Source organism: Marmota flaviventris, chromosome 8, assembly GCF_047511675.1.
Source record: "Marmota flaviventris isolate mMarFla1 chromosome 8, mMarFla1.hap1, whole genome shotgun sequence".
NCBI lineage: Eukaryota > Metazoa > Chordata > Mammalia > Rodentia > Sciuridae > Marmota > Marmota flaviventris.
The window spans coordinates 134,376,374-134,395,585 of record NC_092505.1 but is presented as its reverse complement, the minus strand read 5'-3'; the positions used below and the strand labels follow the sequence as shown (position 1 = coordinate 134,395,585).

The following is a 19,212-nucleotide window of genomic DNA, read 5'->3' as shown; positions in this document are numbered from 1 at the left end:
TTTAATAATGTAGTAGAGGCAAATCTTGCATTCTAAAACTATGCGACCATACTACTAAGAAGATAAATTTTAGAAAGTATGTCATGAATTCAGAAGAAATGTTTAAGAGGCTGATAGCTCTTAGGAGGAAATATAGGCACACACCATTACTCCCAGATCTGTATTTTTATTTATTTTTTAAAAGAGAGAGAATTTTTTTAAATTTTATTTTTTAGTTTTCGGTGGACACAACATCTTTGTTTGTATGTGGTGCTGAGGATCGAACCTGGGCCGCACGCATGCCAGGTGGGTGCGCTATCACTTGAGCCACATCCCCAGCCCTGTATTTTTAGTATTTAAACCCAGACCTATCACATGAGTTGAGTGGAATTTTCCACTTGTCATCCCGCTGGCACTCAAAAAGTTTTGGATTTTGTATTTTTGGATGAGGGATGCTCAGTCTTCATAGGAGAAAAATTTAGCAGCCTGGCAATGGGACAATGAGAAAATTGGGTTATAGTCACTCAATGGAGTTACTATGAAGGGGCTGCAAATATGGGCATCCACAGAAATCAACTCTAAATATGTTGAATCAAAAAGTTGTATAAAGATACACAAAATATATCATTTATAAGATGATAGACATGAAAATCAATGCAATGTATTATTTATGGATAGAAACATGAATTTTGGGCTGAGGTTGTAGCTCAGCGATAGAGCAGTTGCCTCGCATGTGTGAGGCACTGGGTTCAATCCTCAGCACCACAAAAAAATTTTTAAAAAAATAAAGATTTTGTATCCATGTACAACTTAAAAAATATTTTTAAAAAAGTATAAATCATGCATAAGAATGATATTAGGGGCTGGATTTGTGGCTCAGTGGTAGAGCGCTCGCCTAGCATGTGTGAGGCACTGGGTTTGATCCTCGGCACTACATAAAAATAAAATAATAAAGATAAAAAAGAGGGCTGGGGATGTGGCTCAAGTGGTAGCGCGCTTGCCTGGCATGCATGAGGCCCGGGTTGGATCCTCAGCACCACATACAAACAAAAGATGTTGTGTCCGCTAAAAACTAAAAAATAAATATTAAAAAAAATCTCTCTTAAAAAAGATAAAAAAGAATGATATTAAATCATTACCACATGTAAATAATATAAATGTCCATCAACAACTAAAAATATATAGGATTTTTTTTTAAAGATAGCCCTTTTTATTAACTCAATGGTAGAGCACTCCTGAGTTCTTCTATAAACATAAGAATAGTATCAGGGAGAACAGAATGGACCTTCAACTCTGTAATTTTTATTTTTTGCAGTGCTGGGATTGAACCCAGGACCCTGTGCATGATAGGCAAGTTCTCTAGCCCTGGACTACACTCTAGTACTTTACAGTATTAGCAATTGAACTCAGGGGTGCTCTACCACTGAGTTAATAAAAAGGGCTATCTTTTTATTTAATTTTTAATATATATTTTTAGTTGTTGATGGACCTTTATATTATTCATTTATATGTCATACTGAGAATTGAACCCAGTGTCTCAAACATGGTAGGCATGCTCTCTACCACTGAATCACAACTCCAGCCCAACCTTTTTTTGAGACAGGGTCTCACTAAGTGACCCAGGCGGCCTCAAATTTGTGGTCTTTTTCCTCAGCTTCCTGATTCTCTGGGATTATAGGTGTGTGTCATTTTTTTAAGAGAGAGTGAGAATTTTAATATTTATTTTTTAGTTTTCGGGGGACACAACATCTTTGTATGTGGTGCTGAGGATTGAACCCGGGCCGCAGGCATGCCAGACGAGCGCGCTATCGCTTGAGCCACATCCCCAGCCCCCCCCCCCCCCCCCCACACACACTGTTCCTTTGGTCACTATGGATCATTTGCATTTTCTAGAATTTTATATAAATAGAATCACACAGTATGCATTCTTTTGTATCTGGTTTTTCACTCAGCATAATTGAGATTTATCCATATTGCTGCATGGAGTTGTTCAGTCCTCATTGTTTTCCTGTTGTTGTCCATTGGATGGATATACCAAATCGTTCTTCCTGGTCTTTTGAATTCTCAAACTAATCAGATTTTTTTTTTGGTACTGGGGATTGAATTCAGGGGTACTCAACCACTGAGCCACATCCTCAACCCTATTTTGTAATTTATTTAGAGACATGGTCTCACTGAGTTGTTTAGCTTTTGCTGAGGCTGGCTTTGAACTCCTGATCCTCCTGTCTCAACCTCCCAAACTGCTGGGATTACAGGTGTGTGCCACCACGCCCGGCCCAATCAGAGTTTTGTTTCCACTATATCTCTGAAAATGTTCCTGCCAAGGTCACCAGCAATTCTCACTCATTTTCTTTGAAACATCAGCAACTTGCCACAGTTGATTTCCTCTTCTTTTGAAATATGTTTCAGATGGCTTCCGGAGAGGCTCACTCTTTGGTGTCTCTGTTACTGAAGAAAATCCTAAATAAACCGTCTAGCTTTGCCTGTTCTTAGTTGACTAAAATCACTAGTATTGGAAGTTACACAGCTGTGCAATACATTATTAGTCTCCCACTAGTTTTGCTGTAGATGACACTTTTGGTGTGCATTATGATAACAGTTGTCTAGGTTACTTTCAAGGAATTTGAAGATTGTTTTTGTTGAAAATATGAACTCTTCACTTGGGCCCATAGATATGTCATACTTGACATGGTATTGCCTTTGCATTGTGTCTATTTTGCTGTCTTACCTTTGGGTCAGATTTCTACTCAGCTCTGCATGTAGACATGTCGAACATTTGAGAAATATTTTGTCTGAAACTGTAGAACAAGGTTAAATTGACTTGGACTTGCTAACCATCCCTCTCCCCCACTTTTCAAGGCCAATGACACCAGCTGCTATTACCAGAAAACATTAAATTGTAAAAGGATTCAAAAGAGTTGGCACCAGGGCTGGGATTGTGGCTCAGGGGTAGAGTACTTGTCTAGCACATCTGAGGTTCCATCCTCAGCACCACTTAAAAATATATTGTGTCCATCTACAACCAAAAAATAAATATTAAAAAAAAAAGAGCTGGCACTTGAATTTCTGGAAGATCTCTGCCTGGTCCCAAAAAGTTCATGAATATTTTTCCCTTTATTAATTTCTCTCTCTCATTATTCTTATCCTATATGTGTAACCCATCAAACTCCTCGAATTGAGATGATTTGTAAGCAAAGTTCCCTCTTCATTCTTTGGTCACTAAATAACACCTTTCTGTTTCTCTAACACTTGTCTCTCAGACACTTTTTCCTGTAGGGGATGACATTGCTCCCGTCCTTTGCATGCTTTTCTGTCATCTCTGAGGTCTCTATAGTTGTGCATCTTCTAGTGCTCAATTCAATCTCTTTCATCTGTACTCTTTCATTGCTGAACTCATCCTGTTTCATTGCTTCCAAAGTCATCTGGAACCAACAGAGGCAGAGATAGAGCCTTCCTGCCCTACACCCTCTGTCCCTGCCCTTATGCCACTCCAGCATTCAGTAGACCAGAAACCTCAGACAGTGTCTTGCCTCCTTTCTCTTCCACAGTTCCAGTTTTGTGTCCCCATCAGACCGCAGTGCCTCTTGTCACAGACGCTCCCCATCTCTGCCCTCATTCCCACCATCCAAGCCCCAGCCATGCCCTAGTTTTTGGCCACCTGGTCCACCTTACATGCTGCCTTTGTAAGAGGCACCTCACCATTCTTGGGGTTCAGGGCATCCTTGGTTTTTGCATATGCAATGGGGTGAAGGTCAGGCGACAAGCGGGGAGCGGGAATGAGACTGTGGGGGTGTGAGATAAGTCCCTTATAGTTATGTGTACCAGTGAGGTTATGTGTGGTGGGAGGCAGGCCGTCGGGCTAGGTGCTGGATCATGCAGGTTAAGACCGTTAGGACCGTTAAAACCGTTAGCCTGGAACCGCAGTGGGCGGAGCCCTGTGGATGGAGCGGAATCCTCATTGGTCAGAGCGTGTCCTGGGGGCGGGGCCGCGCATGCTTTGGCAGCTTCAGTCTGGACCAAGCGTTGTAGTGAGGACCCTACAGCCTTATGTCCCTGCGCGACAGCTGCCAGAGGTGGGGACCGAAGGGCTGGGAGGGGTGGAAATGGAATGGGAGGAGGTGGGGGTGGGGTTAGGTTACTACCGGCTCCTTGGGAATAGGTTGGGAATTCCGGGGAACCTCGAGGGATTTCCTGAGACTTTGGCTTCTACACTTGAGACTAAAGTCCCTCGTTGCTTTTATTTCCCTGTGGCTGTGAGTCCACTCTGGCACTTGAAGGAAATGACTTGTGTACTCATCTTTGAAGAGCAGTTTTCGTCAGATTCACGAGGAGCTGCGGCTTCCCCTGGGAGAGGAAGAGTCAGCCTGGGAAGTTAGAGTGAATAGGGACCCAGGAAAGTGCACTGGGATTTGGCTTGATTATTATTACGGGAAATTCTTTGGAGGCCTCTGGAAAACATGTCAGAATGTTTTAGTCTAGGAGCTCAAGAGTGTGTCTCCAGCTTGAAAAGAGTCTGAAGATGAGAGTGGATGGCTGTTATTGGCTGAGACTTTCTTTTTTTCTACATTGGAGGAGCAGGAGGGGCATTTGGAAGTTCTCACACTAAGATTCGCAGAGTTAGGCCAGGCATGGTGGCGCACGCTTATAATCAATGACTCTGGAGACTGAGGCAGGAGGATACAAGTTTGAGGCCAGCTTCAGCTACTTAGCGAGACCCTGTCTTAAAAAGAAAAAGAGGGTAAAATGGAGAAGTTTATGCCCCTCAGGGACATCCTCTCTGGTCAGGGTATTTTTCCTTTCTTGCTTACCAACCCTGCCAGACACCTTTTTGTAGAAACAGTTGCATTTCTTGCACATGCCTAATCTTTCCTCCCCTTTTGTGCTGCTTTTAATAGGGTTAGGGGTGAGAGGTGAGGAGGGAACCCTGCCCTTGAAAAATTTAAATGTATACATTTAATTCTCATTTACCTTAGAATGACTATCAATTAATAGTGTCTACTAATATCTTCAAGGACATATTTTGGCATATGGGACTTCCTATTCACTGGGAATTTAAAAGCCTATACAGGTAGCATGGAAACAGGCCCAAAAAACAAACACAGGTAGTCCTTAGATTTAGTTGGGAGTTTATTTATCACAATCATTACTTTGGTGATGCTGGGTATTGAACCCAAAGTGCTCTACCACCTTAAAGATTGCCTTAGGAATAGTTTAGATTCTGACACCCTGGATATAGTTACAGTAGTCCCACTATCCACAATTTCATAACCATAAAAAAACACAGTTTCAGTTATTTATGGTCAACTGCAGTGTCATGAGCAAACTATGGCATCAACATAGACTGAACATATTTGTGTCTTTATACAATGTCAGAATTTGCTGAATAAATTCACAAGCTACTCACTTTCATTAGCTTTAATCGACCAAAATACTCATGGTTCACTTGGTGTCATGGCCAAAGCAAATAACAAATTCTTTTATTCCATGCCAATTTTAATTATTAATCTATAATAAGTCACACATCAAAATTTTCACAATGATATATGGGTTACAAAGGCTAAGAAAGGGTTAATGGTGACCAAAGGGCTTAAAGATGCAGAACTGAGTGTGAAGGCAGAGAGCAGATAGGAATATAGCAGTTAACTGAGGCTGGCTTTTAATTTGTGATCTTCCTGCCTCAACTTGTGGAGTTGCAGGGATTATAGCCATGTGCCATTGTGCCTGGACCTGTCAAAGAATTTGTTCAGAATGCAGAACTGTTCAGGGTACTGAAATTGTTCTAAGCAAGGGTCTAGACAGCAGGCAGTTTTGAAGTGGGCTGTATCAAGCAGGGAGATTAAGCTGAACTAAAGCACTAGGGACAATCAGGAGTTTCTTGCTTATTGATGTTCAAACACATTCACCACCTGGTCTGATGACAGATTGGTATGTGTTGATGTACCACCATCTAGGTGCCTCTCTTTGTATGTGTTCCAGGTGAGGGGGTGCATCATTCAGTGGTCCAGTGTATCTGATAAGCTCAGGGGCCTGATTCCTTTGATATGGGTTTGCTGTGTCCAGGCATCCATATGCTTTGATTTAATCTGATAAATTCACAGGTGGTTATTTTTTTTACTAGCATGATTAATTTTTTATCAGTTTGTGCCTTACAATTGTCCTGTGCAGCTGAGGGTTATTCTTTTCAATTAATTTTATATGACCAGGGCCTGGGGTTATGGCTCAGTGGTAGAGTGATTGCCTAGCATGTGTGAGGCCCTGGGTTCGATTCTTAGCACCACATATGAATAAATAAAATAAATGTCCATTGACAACTAAAAAAATATTTTTAAAAAAATTTGTATGTCCAACATCTGATGGTTATCTGCTTTCCCAGACAAGTTGCCAAGTCATTTAGCCTTAGCACTCAAAATGGAGTAGCGCATGATAAACTACTGCTTTATAAAATGGAGTAATTCAGGGCTGGGCATAGCCTGAAAGCTGCTATTCTATACAAAAGGGAGTTAACACACAGCAGGGCACAACATGTAGCCATATGTAGTCCAAAAATATTAAATGGGAAGTTCCAGAAATAAGCAATTCAAAAGTTTTAAATTATGTGTCATTCTTGTTACTGGAGTCCTTGGGCAAAAGCCTTGTCCCCAGTGGTCCCAACAGACCAGGCTTGGCTACCTGTCCAATATGCCAATCAAAGAGATTAGCTATGGTTAAAGGAAGGAAATTTTTTATTTTTAGTTTTTCCCAACTTATCTACATCCTTGCTAACAATATTTATTTTCTGACTTAAACATTTTTTTTCCCCATGGTGCTGGGGATTGAACCGAGGGTCTTCAACATGCTAAGCAAGTACTTTACCACTGAGCTGTACCCCCAGCCCTTAAAAATTTTTATTGATGTATTATAATTATATATAATATTGGCATTTATTGTTACATATTTATACATGAACATAATATAATTTGGTCAATTTCATTCCCTCCTACTTTCTGTTTCCTTCCCCTTCTCCCTTCCCCTGGTTCTCTACCTGTGTTCTACTGGTCTCCCTTCTGTAGAATAGGAGCTTTTAATTACTATGACCACACTGGGAAGAACAGATATATAGGTGTATAGTAACCAAAAATCTGTCTTCAAGGGAGTGACCCAGACTTTGAAATTTTATAGAAAAGGGAAACAAAGGCAAGGGTTGGGGCTTCCATAGCTGGGGGTTAGCATAATTGGCAGAGTATATCATTCAGGTCAGGCCATGGTCAGGTTAATCATTTTCTCAGGACTAGTTTTGGAAGGTCATCATCACTTGAGGGGGCAATTTGGTTCCCATCCTGTTTAAGTGGGCAGCCTTCATTCCCTCATGGGGTAATTGTTGTTGTTGTTTTTAATATTTTTTATTTTTTGACCTTTATTTATTTTATTATATGTGGTGCTGAGAATTGAACCCAGTGCCTCATATATGCCAGGCAAGTAGCTAATGCTGAGCCACAGCCTCAGCTGGGGGTAATTGTTCTTGCTTAGGAAGTTAATCTGATCCAGCAGTCTATACTCTGGTTCACCATTGCTTGAGGCTAGTTTCAGTTCTTTGTTATAAATACTTATGAATCAAGGGGCTGGGGTTGTGGCTCAAGTGGTAGAGTGCTCACCTGGCCCGTGTGAGGCACTGGATTCAATCCTCAGTACCACATAAAAACAAAATAAAGATATTGTATCCACCTAAAACTAAAAACTAACTAAATACTTATCAATCAAGTCTGTTGTTCATGGAATCAAAGGTAAATTCAGAAGAAAGTAGCTCAGAAGGAAAAAAACAAAAAAGGCAAACTCAAAAAGGGGAAAAAATGGGGCTGGGGATGTGGCTCAAGTGGTAGCACGCTCGCCTGGCATGCATGAGGCCCGGGTTCGATCCTCAGCACCACATAGAAACAAAGATGTTGTGTCCGTCGAAAACTAAAAAATAAAAAAAATTAAAATTCTCTCTCTCTCTCTCTTAAAAAAAAAGGGGGGGGGAATGAAGTTGATGAGGTTCATGACTGGGCCCTCCTTCATTCTATTTTTTTGGTACCAGGGATTGAACCCAAGGGTGCTTAACCACCGAACTACATCCCCAGCCCCTTTTTAAATATTTTATCAAGGTTTCCCTGAGTTGCTCAGTGCCCTGCTAAATTGCCGAGGCTGGCTTTGAACTCAAGATCCTTCTGCCTCAGCCTCCCTAGCTGCTGGGATTACAAGCATGCACCAGCCCACTTGGCACTCCTTCATTCTTAGTAGCATGATGCAATCTCTTACTGTCCCACTTCATTCTGTTTAGAATGTGAATCATCTCTTTGGTGTATCCACACTGTATATGCTACCCACCTATTAGTCACTTAGTGGCCTTCTTTGGTTATCAATAAGTAACCCTTATTTTATGTGACAGTGGCTGTGAAGTGCAAGAGTAGCAATGCTTCAATTCAGAAATGCAAACAAAAGGTGTAAAGTGCTCTCTTAAAGTGGAAATGTGAGTCTTTCCAATTTAAGGAAGGAAAAAAACCCCCACATATTTCTGAGGTTGCTAAGATACACAGTAAGAATGAATTTTCTATCCATGAAATTGTGAAGAAAGAAAAAGAAATTCATGATAATTTTTGCTGTCACACTTTAAACTGAGAAAGTTATGGCTACAATGGATGGTAAGTGGTTATGATGGAAAAAGGTGGAATTGATGGGCTGGGGTTGTAGCTCAATGGTAAAGTACTTGCCTTGCATGTGGAAGATACTGGGTTCGATCTTGTGCACCACATAAAAATATAATAAAGGTATTTTGTCCATCTACAACTAAAAACATATTTTTTAAAAAAGGTGGAATGGGGCTGGGGTTGTGGCTCAGTGGTAGAGCATGTGTGAAGCACTGGGTTGGATTCTCAGCACCTGGAAGGAAGGAAGGAAGGAAGGAAGGAAGGAAGGAAGGAAGGAAGGAAGGAAGGGTCGGTCGGTCCAACAACTAAAAAATAACTTAAAAAAAAAAAAGGTCGGGGGCTGGGGCTGGGGTTCAATGTTAGAGTGCTCACCTAGCACATGTGAGGCACTGGATCCAAACCTCAGAACCACATAAAAATGAAATAAAGATATTATGTTCACCTACAACTAAAAAATAAATATTAAAAAAGGTGGAATCCTTATCCTAGTAACTCAGGAAACTGAGGTAGGAAGATTGCAAGTTCTAGGCCAGTCCCTGCAACTTAGATTCTGTCTCAAAAAGGACTGTGAATGTAGCTTAGTGGTAAAGCCCCCTGAGTTTAGTCCCTAAATCCCTAGTACAAAAAAAAAAAAAAAAAAGGAAAAGGAAAAGGCATTAAATTACATTAAATCATAGGATTCTGTATTATCTGTGGTTTCAGGCATCCACTGGGGGTCTTGGAACATATCCTGCTAGGATAAGGTGGAAACTAGTATATTCTAAACCCTAAGACATGGGCTATAGAAATTTCATCTCAGTTGAAACAGAGATGAAAAATGATAGTGATTTTATTTAGGTATGGAATAATGACATTAAATAATCACCTTGATGTAGTAATGTGTGTAATATTGTTTAAATTCTAAGTCTAAATTCTAGAAGGAGGAATTTCTGTAGGGAACAAAAAAAACTATGTCTTGTATTTACATAAATATACCTCTTCTATTTAATTTTATTTGCTTATTTATTTATTTTTGAGTTGGGGTCTTATTTATAGTGCCCAGGCTGGCCTGAAATGATCCTCCTGCATTAGCCCCCTAAATAGCTGGCTGTACAGATACTCATCACAATGCCTGGCTTGCACCTCTTTTATTTATTTATTTATTTTGAGTTACTGGCCACTGAACCCAAAGGTATTCTACCACTGAACTTTTATTTTTAATTTTAGAGCTTGTTTGGGGTTTCTATCAGGTGAGCATAGCTGTTCAAATACCATTGACCAAAGAATTGTCCTCTTCTGACAGGGAAGATTGTCCTCTTTGACCTAATGTGCAGTTTCTGTAGGGATGCACATGGTGCAGTGAAGAGGAAGCGGACAGCTTCCTAGCTAGCCAGATCAGCCAAGTCAATCCTAGTGACCAATGGGGTGACAGAAATCTCTGTATATTGCCCTCACATCCTTATTTTTAATTTTGAGACCTTAGGTTGTTTAGGCAGGACTCAAACTTGCAATCTTCTGACCTCGGTCTCCTGAGTAGCTGGCATTATAGGCATGCACCACCACACCCAGTTTATTATTGAGTTTAAGAGATTTTTGCAGGTCTAGGGATGTAGCTCAGTTGTAGAGTGCTTGCCTAATTTGTGTAAGAACTTGGGTTTGATTCCTGGTACCAACAAGGGAATTCATTGTATATTTTGTGTACCAATCCTTCATTAGATATTACTTTTTCTGGGCAGTGGCAGTGCACGCTGTAATTCCAGCAACTTAGAAGGCTGAGGCAGGAGGATCTCAAGTTCAAGGCCAGCCTCCATAATTTAGTGAGACCCTGTCCAAAAGTAAAATAAAATAAAAAGGTGTAGGGATTGCTGCAGGGCCTAACCTTGGACTCTCATGGAAGAATGTTTATCTTGCTCATAGGACATTATATTTTGGAACAAAGTGCTGTCAGAACACTGGCAAGAGCAATTTCCTTGCTCCTTTGACAAGGAGTTATTCCCCTGTTGGTGTGGGGTTGGGCTATGTGGCAGTTTTTGAACTCTTGGTGTCTAGACTTCCGTTAAGATGATATGTATATATCCCCTCTGGCCTATCATGACTGTTATATGTAAAGTACATACCCACTATAAAAGCTTTTCTTGCTGTGCAATAAAGCAGATGCTGTTCTCTGAAACCGTCTCTAGAGAGGTTTCTCTGTGCCCTCAAGCTCCCCACAGTCGATGTTGGAGGGATAAATCCCCTCAGCAAGGGATATCTGTAGTTTAGTAGTAGCGTGCCCCTAGGTCCAATTCCAGTACTGTAAAAACAAAAGTTTGGAAAGATTTTCTTCTAGTCTGTAGCTTGTCTTCTTATTTCAAATTTCCTTCCTTTCTCTTCCAGCACCCCCTTCCTTGCTTCTTGCTTTTCTTGTGCTGAGGTGAAACCTGGAACTCCATGCCTTATACACACAATGCAAACACTCTACACTGAACTACACCCCAGCCCTCACTTTCCTGAAAATATCTTTCACAGAGAAATTTTTAGTTTTCTATTTTTTTTTTTTTTTGTTGTTGTTCTGGGGATTGAATCCAGGGGCACTTTACCATTGAGCTACATTCCAGGTACTTTTTTATTTTTTATTTTGAGACAGCATCTCACTAAATTGTTGATGATCTCACTAAGTTGCTGAGGCTGGCCTCGAATTATCCTCTTGCCTCAGTCTCCCCAGACACTGAGATCACTGTGCCCAGCTAGAAGTTTTAAATTTTAATGGAAGTCCAGTTGATCAGTTGTTTCTTTCATGGATAGCATGTTTGGCATTGTATCTAAAATGTTACCACCAGTCCCAATCCCAGAGTCATTTAGCTTTTCCTTTATGTTATCTTCTAGGAATTTTATAGTTTTTGCATTTTATTTAAGTCTAAATTCTGTTTTGAGCTAATTTTTGCAAAAGGTATGAGAGCTATGTCTAAATTTATTTTCTTTTGCATGATGTTCTAGCATCATTTGTTGAAAGACTATTTTTTGATTGTATTATCTTTGCTTTTCTTTCAAAGATCAGTTGACTATATTTAGGGGTGGGTCTACTTCTAGGCTCTCTATTCCATTGATCTTTTTGTCTACTTTTTTGTCTTGATTACTCATAAATTTATAGTGAATCTTAAAACTAGATATTGTTCTCTGGCTTTTACACCTCTTTTATTTATTTATTTATTTTGGTATTTTGGCTCTCTATAAACTTTAGAATCAGCTTGTCAATATTCATAATATAAGTTTCTATATCATCAGCGTTTTATAGTTTTTCTCATATATTTGGCATATGTTTTGTCAGAGTTGTAAGTGATGTTTTAGTACTAATATAAATGTTATTGTTTTTTAATTTCAAATTCTATTTGTTAATTATTGGTATATAGGAAAGTGATTGATTTTGTATGTTAACTTTGTATCCTGATAAGTGATTATCCTTTGTATCCTCAGTATAATCACTTATCAGTTCTAGAAATATTTTTGTTAATTCTTTTAGATTTTCAAAATAGGCAATCATGAGCTGGGGTTATGGCTCAGTGATAGAATGCTCGCCTAGCATGCATGAGGCACTGGGTTCAATCCTCAGCACCACATAATAATAAAATAAAAATATATGTCCACTTAAAACTAAAAAATAAATATTAAAAAATAGGCAGTCATTGTGTTTGTTAAAGGAGACATCTGATTAATTTGCAAAGTAAAATGCTAAAACAACAACTGTTAAATATAAAAACAAGTACTTTGACTTCTTAAATTCCATAAAGTAATATATTTAAACATTATGTGTGTTTTCATAAATGGATAAATGAAAAATGTTTAAAAAAGTAGGCAATCATATAATATGTGAACAAAGACAGTTGTATTTATTCCTTCCCATTCTGGTGCTTTCTATTTCTTTTCTTTTTGGTCTTATTTTATTTTCTAGGACTTCTAGTACAACGTTTGAAAAGGAGTGATAAGAAGGGAAAGCCTTGCCTTGTTCCTGATGTTGGCAGGAAATTTTAGTTTCTCACCATTAAATATGATGTTAGCTCTAGGTTTGTTGAAGCTATTCATCAAGTTGAGGACTTTCGCCTTTATTCCTGGTTTGTTGAGAAGCTCTCCCTCACTTTGGTACTAGGTATTCTATCCAGAGCCTTGCATATGCTAAGCCAGTACTCTACCACTGAGTTTCATCTCCAGACTGTTTTTTTTTTTTAAATATATTTTTAGACAGAGTATCACTGAATTAATTGCCCAGGCAGACTTCAAATTTTTGATCCTCCTGCCTCAGTCTCCTCAGTTGCTAGGATTACACTCAGCTGCTGAGAGGTTTTTTTTTTTTTTTTTAATCAGTGTTGGATTTTGTTAAATGCTTTCTTTTTCTGCATCTATTGATCTGATCATGTAATTTTTCCTCTTTAGTCTGTTAATGTGGTGGATCATTTTTTTAAAAAAATTTAGTTGTAAATGGACACAATACCTTTATTTTATTTATTTATGTGGTGCTGAGGATAGAACCCAGTGCCCCACACATGTGAGGTAAATTCTCTCCCACTGAGCCACAACCTTAGCCCACATCAATTCGTTTTTGAATGTTGAAACAGCCTTGAATGTCTGGAATGAATCCCACTGGGTTATGCTTTATAATTCTCTTTAAATTGTTGGATTCTGCTTGATTATATTTTGTTGAGGACTTTGCATGTATGCTCATGAGTGATGGTGGTCCAGTTTTCATGTAATGTCTTTGACTAGTATGGGGTAATACTGGTCTCATAGAAAGGATCCCCAGAACTTCTATCTTCTGGAAGAGATTGGAGAAAATTGGTATAATTATTTCCTTAGTCTGTTTCAAAGAATTCACCAGTGGAACCCATTTTAGTAATGTAGCTGGGTTTTTTGTTTGTTTGTGTTTGGTACCAGGGATTAAACCCAGGGGCACTTAACCACTGAGCCATATCCCCAACCTGCTTTTTATTTTGAGACAGGGTCTCAGTAAGTTGCTCAGGGCCTCTCTAAATTGCTGAGGCTGACTTTGAATTTTTAATCCTCCTGCCTCAGCCTCCGAGCTGCTGGGATTATGCAACACTGCTTCTTGCTTAGCTGGGTTTTTTAAATTTTTTTTTCAGTTCTCATCTCACTCTGAGGTATTTTACTAATTTATTTGCTTGCTAGGAGCAATGGCGCATACCAGTAATCTCAGCGATTAGGGAGGCTGAGGCAGGAGATTCACAAGTTTGAGGGGAAGTTTAGCAAGACACTGTCTCAAAGTTAAAAAAAAAATGTTTAAAGGATCTTGGGATGTGGCTTACAGGTAGAGTGCCCCTGGGCTCAATCACCATTACCATAAAAAACAAACAACAAAAAATACATACTTATTTGCTTTGTGGGAAAGCAATATTGCATTGATTTACAAAGAAGAAATTATCTAAACTCTGTTCAGGAGGGTTGAGACCAAAAAATTAACTGTAATACTCAGTTTCAACTCTGCAGGAACTTTTTTTGCTGCTGGAGTGAATGTGAGAGTTTATGATCTGTTATATGGAGTCCTATGAACTGAGAGCAGGTGAATGTGGTCAGCCCAAGGAAACCATGGATTCATTTGAGAAAGGTAAAGCCAGAGTCTGAGACAGTAATTAAGAAGCAGCTAATAAGTACCAGTTTCCATACCAGGTACTAGATATTACATTTGTTGTTGTTTTGTTGTTGCTGCTGTGGATTGAACCCAGGGCTTCATGCATGTTAAACTTGCATTTTACCACTGCCACTGAGCTACCTCATAAGTCATCCTCTTGAATCTTTATCCGCATTCTTTTTTTTGTTTTAGTACCAAGAATTGAACCCAGGGACACTAAACCATTCATTGAGCTACATTCCCATCCCTTTTCATTTTTATTTTGACACAGGGTCTCACTAACCTTACTAGAATGCTGAGGCTGGCCTTGAACTTGAGATCCTCCTGCTTCAGCATCCCAGAGCTGCTGGGATTGCTGGCATTTGCCATGGCACCAGTTTCTACCCTCCATTCCCCATTCTTTTAAGATAGTTATTGTCTTATGCTCATTTAACTAATGAGGAAACTGAGGTTCAAAGAAGTTAACTGATTTTCCCAAGTTCACTCAGTTTGTAGGTAGAAGAGTTATGATTTGAATCTTGGTCTGGTGCCTCAAAAGACATAATCTTCCCATTTATTACCTTGCTATTAATACAGGGAAACATTAGAGATGCTTAGTTCTAAAGAGTACCCTCAAACAGCCAATGTTAAGAAACAGACTGGTGTACTTGAAATATCATGACTTATTGTACTGAACTCACCTAGCTTGGAAACTTCTTACCCCTAATTATTGGAGAGGACTTGAGCTGGTTAATTAGCCTATATGAACTTTGCTCACAAAAAAATGGTGATAACACCTGCCTCAAAAAATCATTGGGAGGATTAAATAAATGTACACTAGCATTGTACCTAGCACACAATACAAAACTGTAAATGGCAGTGCTTATAGCCCCTTGATCTTATGGTCTGTACTTAACATTCATGTAGAACAAGTATTTATAAACACCAAAAAATGCATCTGTTTTTCTAGAAAATTAGAAAAATTTTACATACATTAAAATATTTATTCAGAACTTCTGTTTCATTTTATCTAGGTTAGGTCTGTGTTGAGACAGTGTTTAATGTTTGATGGTTTATTCTACCATATGTGTAGGGATAAAAAATCATATTTCTGATATCACAGTGGTAAAATGTTATCTAATAAATATGAATGATTTGTGAGTTTGGAAAGATAAATTTCTAAATTAGGGGCTGGGATTGTGGCTCAGTGGTAGAGTGCTTACCTAGCATATGCGAGGCGCTGGATTCAATCCTCAGTACCACATAAAAAATAAATAAATACATAAAATGAAGGTATTGTGTCCAACTAAAAAATGTATTAAAATTTATAAATTAGACTTATAAAATTCAGGCTAGGCCTGGGGTTGTGGCTCAGTGGCAGAGTGCTTGCCTAGCATGTGTGAGGCACTGGATTGGATCCTCATCACCACATATAAATAAATAAATAAATAAAGATATTGTGTCCAACTACAACTAAAAAATATTTAACAAAAAATTCAGGCTGTATGGTTATAATAATGACCTATGGTATGCAGTACTCACTGAGCAGAAAACCAAAGTAGGTAGAGAAGGCACTGCTTTTAAGAGATGTGGGAAGGCACTTTTATCCAATGCACTCCCTCTTCATCTGACTCCTTAATTCCCCAAATTCTACATCTCTCTTGACATTCCAATATCTTATGGTCTCAGGAAAACTAGTCTTCTTGGGAGAGGTAATGGGTTAAGTCATTCATTGCATCAAGCAATGAAAGATAAGGTATATTGGTTCTTTCCTAAAAGCAGATTATTCATAGGACAACAAGAGAAAAGGGCAAAGAGCAAAGCAAGGCAAATTTCCAGTTTCATAGGTGATTTTGAGCATTCCCTGGTGTCAAGTGGGAATTTGTATATTTTTTTCTTTCTCTTTTTTTTTATTTCTTTTTACATTTTTTAAATACTGGGAATTAAACCCAGGAGCACTCTACCACTGAGCTGTATACCAAGATCTTTTATTTTACTTTTTAAATTTTGAGACAGAGTCTCACTAAGTTGCTGAGGCTGCTGTTGAACCTGCAGTCTTCCTGCTTCAGACTAAGTCTCTGGAATTACAGGCATGCATCATTGCACCCAGTTGTGTGCAATTTAATGATAGAAGATAACCTATTTTTGGCACATGGGTAACACAAATTTTCATTAACTGGATGGGAATGTAACTGCTGAAATGTCCTCATTTACATGTAGTAAGATTACTAGTAAAATTACTTTTCTTTGGAAAATATTATATCATGTTAACCTTCTTAATTAATATTCCTCTGTTCTTTTAATAGAGATAATCATAAGAAATGAATTTTAATGTCTGGAACATCAAAGAGATGCTCAGTATTCCTTCAGGCCCAGGGTAAGTTTTCTGGCTATATTCTTTGATACTTAAGATACTTAGGGGTTGTGGTTATAGCTGAGTAGTACAGCGCTTGCCTAGCATGTGTGAAGCACTGGGTTCCATCCTCAGCACCAAATAAAAATTAAGTAATAAAACAAAATAAATGTATTGTGTTCATCTACAATTAAAAAAAAGAGAGAGTCTTATTGATTCTAGAAAGAAGGTCCCCTTCCTATTGGGTTGTAGTGGTAGAAATGCTCTGTACTATCTCTTCTAATCCTCTGTCACCATTGCTCCTTCTTGTGTCTTTTTCCCATTTATTGATTACAAAAGTGATGTTAATTCATATGTTAACTGAGCAATGACTTTTTACCCTACATTGGGCCTATGGATTGGACCTATGAGAATCAGAGATAGTCCAACATTTGGAACTGACCTTAGTTGGGGCAACTCTATTGAAGTAGTAAGGAATAAAATCAAGTCAGTGTTCATATATATGTTTGATTGTGTGTGCAATTTTTAGGTACCATGGAAATAATAGTCACTCCAGCTTCTGGATGTGATGGTGCCTGCCTGTAATCCCAGTGACTCAGGAGGCTAAGGCAGGAGGCTGAGGCAGAAAGATTGAAAGTTCAAAGCCTCAGCAACTTAGCAAGGCCCTAAACAATTTAGTGAGCCCCTGTCTCAAAATAAAAAATAATGGGGCTGGGGTTGTGGCTTAGCGGTAGAGCACTTGCCTAGCAAGTGCAAAGCACTGAGTTTGATCTTCAGCACCACATAAAAATAAATAAATAAAGGTATTGTGTCCAATTACAACTAGTAAATAAATAAATTAATTAAATAAAAAGGGCTAGGTCTGTGGCTCAGTGGTTAAGGGCCCCTGGGTTCAATCCCAGGTACTAAAAAAGAATATTTAGTCCTAATTGAAAGCAATTGTAACCATTTTAACTATAGCCCTTATCTCGCTGGCCCTAATTTTAAAATTAGCCAATCAACTCCTCTAATCAGGGCAAAGGGCAGTGCAGTGTTAGGGATATAAAATTGCCCACCCAGGGGTACTTGCTAGCCAGGTTCCCTAGCATGCCTTGTGGCAGAAGTAAAGTTTGCTTTGCCCACATTCTTTCAAACACATGTTTGATTTCTTGCAGAGCCTGAGTATTTCTAACACTGGTTATAATAAAAATGTGTGGCATTCAAAATGTTCTTGTGTGGTGTGTGTTGTGGTGCCAGGGATCAAACCCAGGACCTTGAGCATGCTAGACAAGTGTTCTTCTACTGAGTTCTATCTCCAGATCCACACTCCCTTCTTCCCTCTCTCCTTCCCTCCTCCTTCTTTCTTTTGTTCCTTCTTTCTTTCTTTTTTTGAGGCAAGGTCTAGCTAAGTTGCTTAGGGCCTTGCTAAGTTGTGGAGGCTGGACTCTCAACTTGCAATCTTCCTGCCCCAGCCTCCTGATTAACTGGGATTAGAGGCCAGGTCCACCATGACCAACTCCAGCTCCTTTCTTGTGCTTCTTTGTACATATTACTGGCCATGTACAGGGGGCTTAAAAGTCAGAGTAAGTTAGCCCTGTGCCCAGGATATTCTGAAGTAAACACTTGTAAATTATGTTTTCATTGTTTAGGTTATATGTCCACTTAATATATTTATCTTGCTTAATTTTAGGACCACTAAGTCATCTAACTGGAATAATAATCAGACTGATTATACTGCTCTCAGTGATTCTCAGTTCCTCTTTGGATCTCAGTTTTGTCCAGAAAATTCAGAGACCCTGTCAGCACCCTTGGATTTCAGTGCCCACTTGAGACATTCAAAACAGTCACAACAGAATTCTCTGGATGTGAGTCTAATTTACAGAATTTCTCTTCATGTATTTCATACCAATATATAGTAGAATCATACATTTTTAAAGCTACTATAGACTTGGTGGTCTGAAGTGAACAAAAAATAATAATACTTGCAATTTCTTCTCTTACCCAAATGATATAAAATACTGTTAGTCCCTGACTGCTTCTAGGAAAAGGCTTATACTGCATACATTTCCTAAGTCTAGTCACACTAATTTTTTTGTGAAAATTTGTAAGAAAAAATTTACATACAATAGGAATAAATTACATAAATTTTATATTAAATAGACTTTTTCCTAAGAAACTTCACATACTTTGTGGATTTCAATCAACTATACTACATTTATTTTTTGGGGGGGGGCGGTAATGGGGATTGAACCCCGGGGCACTTAACCACTGAGCCAAATCCCCAGCCCTTTTTAATATATTATTTAGAGACAGGGTCTCATGGAGTTGTTTAGGGCTTCACTAAGTTGCTGAGGCTGGCTTTGAACTTGTGATCCTTCTGCCTCAGCCTCCCAAGCCACTGGGATTACAGGTGTGTAATCTGCACCCAGCTACATTATATTATTGATGAAGGAAGAAAATGAGGATTTTTGAGGGCCAAGATAATGAATAAGGGCCAGGAGAGGGAACAGTCTCTTGAATCCTTGAATACAGGAAATGGTTCACCATATGATATCATGACCATTGTCCAATCCATGTCAAACTTATCAATAGGTATTTTAATTCACTAGCAGATAAAATCAGCAAATCTAGTTAAACTTATTCATTTAAAAACTTTAATACAT

At 38.8% G+C, this 19,212-nt stretch overlaps 1 protein-coding gene across 7 annotated transcripts in view; it reads left to right on the top strand.

Annotated features, from left to right (window-relative positions):
* Positions 1 to 19,212, top strand: part of Iho1 (interactor of HORMAD1 1) — a 52,380-nt gene that overhangs the window by 12,623 nt on the left and 20,545 nt on the right. For 3 of the 7 annotated variants that reach the window (XM_071615729.1, XM_071615731.1, XM_071615728.1), the window contains 2 exons: positions 16,524 to 16,594; positions 18,240 to 18,414. In XM_071615729.1, the coding sequence (XP_071471830.1) occupies positions 16,539 to 16,594; positions 18,240 to 18,414 (231 nt within the window). In that variant the 5' untranslated portion in view covers positions 16,524 to 16,538. Of the gene's footprint in view, positions 1 to 3,995; positions 4,053 to 14,101; positions 14,215 to 16,523; positions 16,595 to 18,239; positions 18,415 to 19,212 lie in introns of those variants that run through there. The other 4 variants (XM_027934022.3, XM_071615730.1, XM_071615734.1 and 1 more) reach the window with 4 other exon arrangements.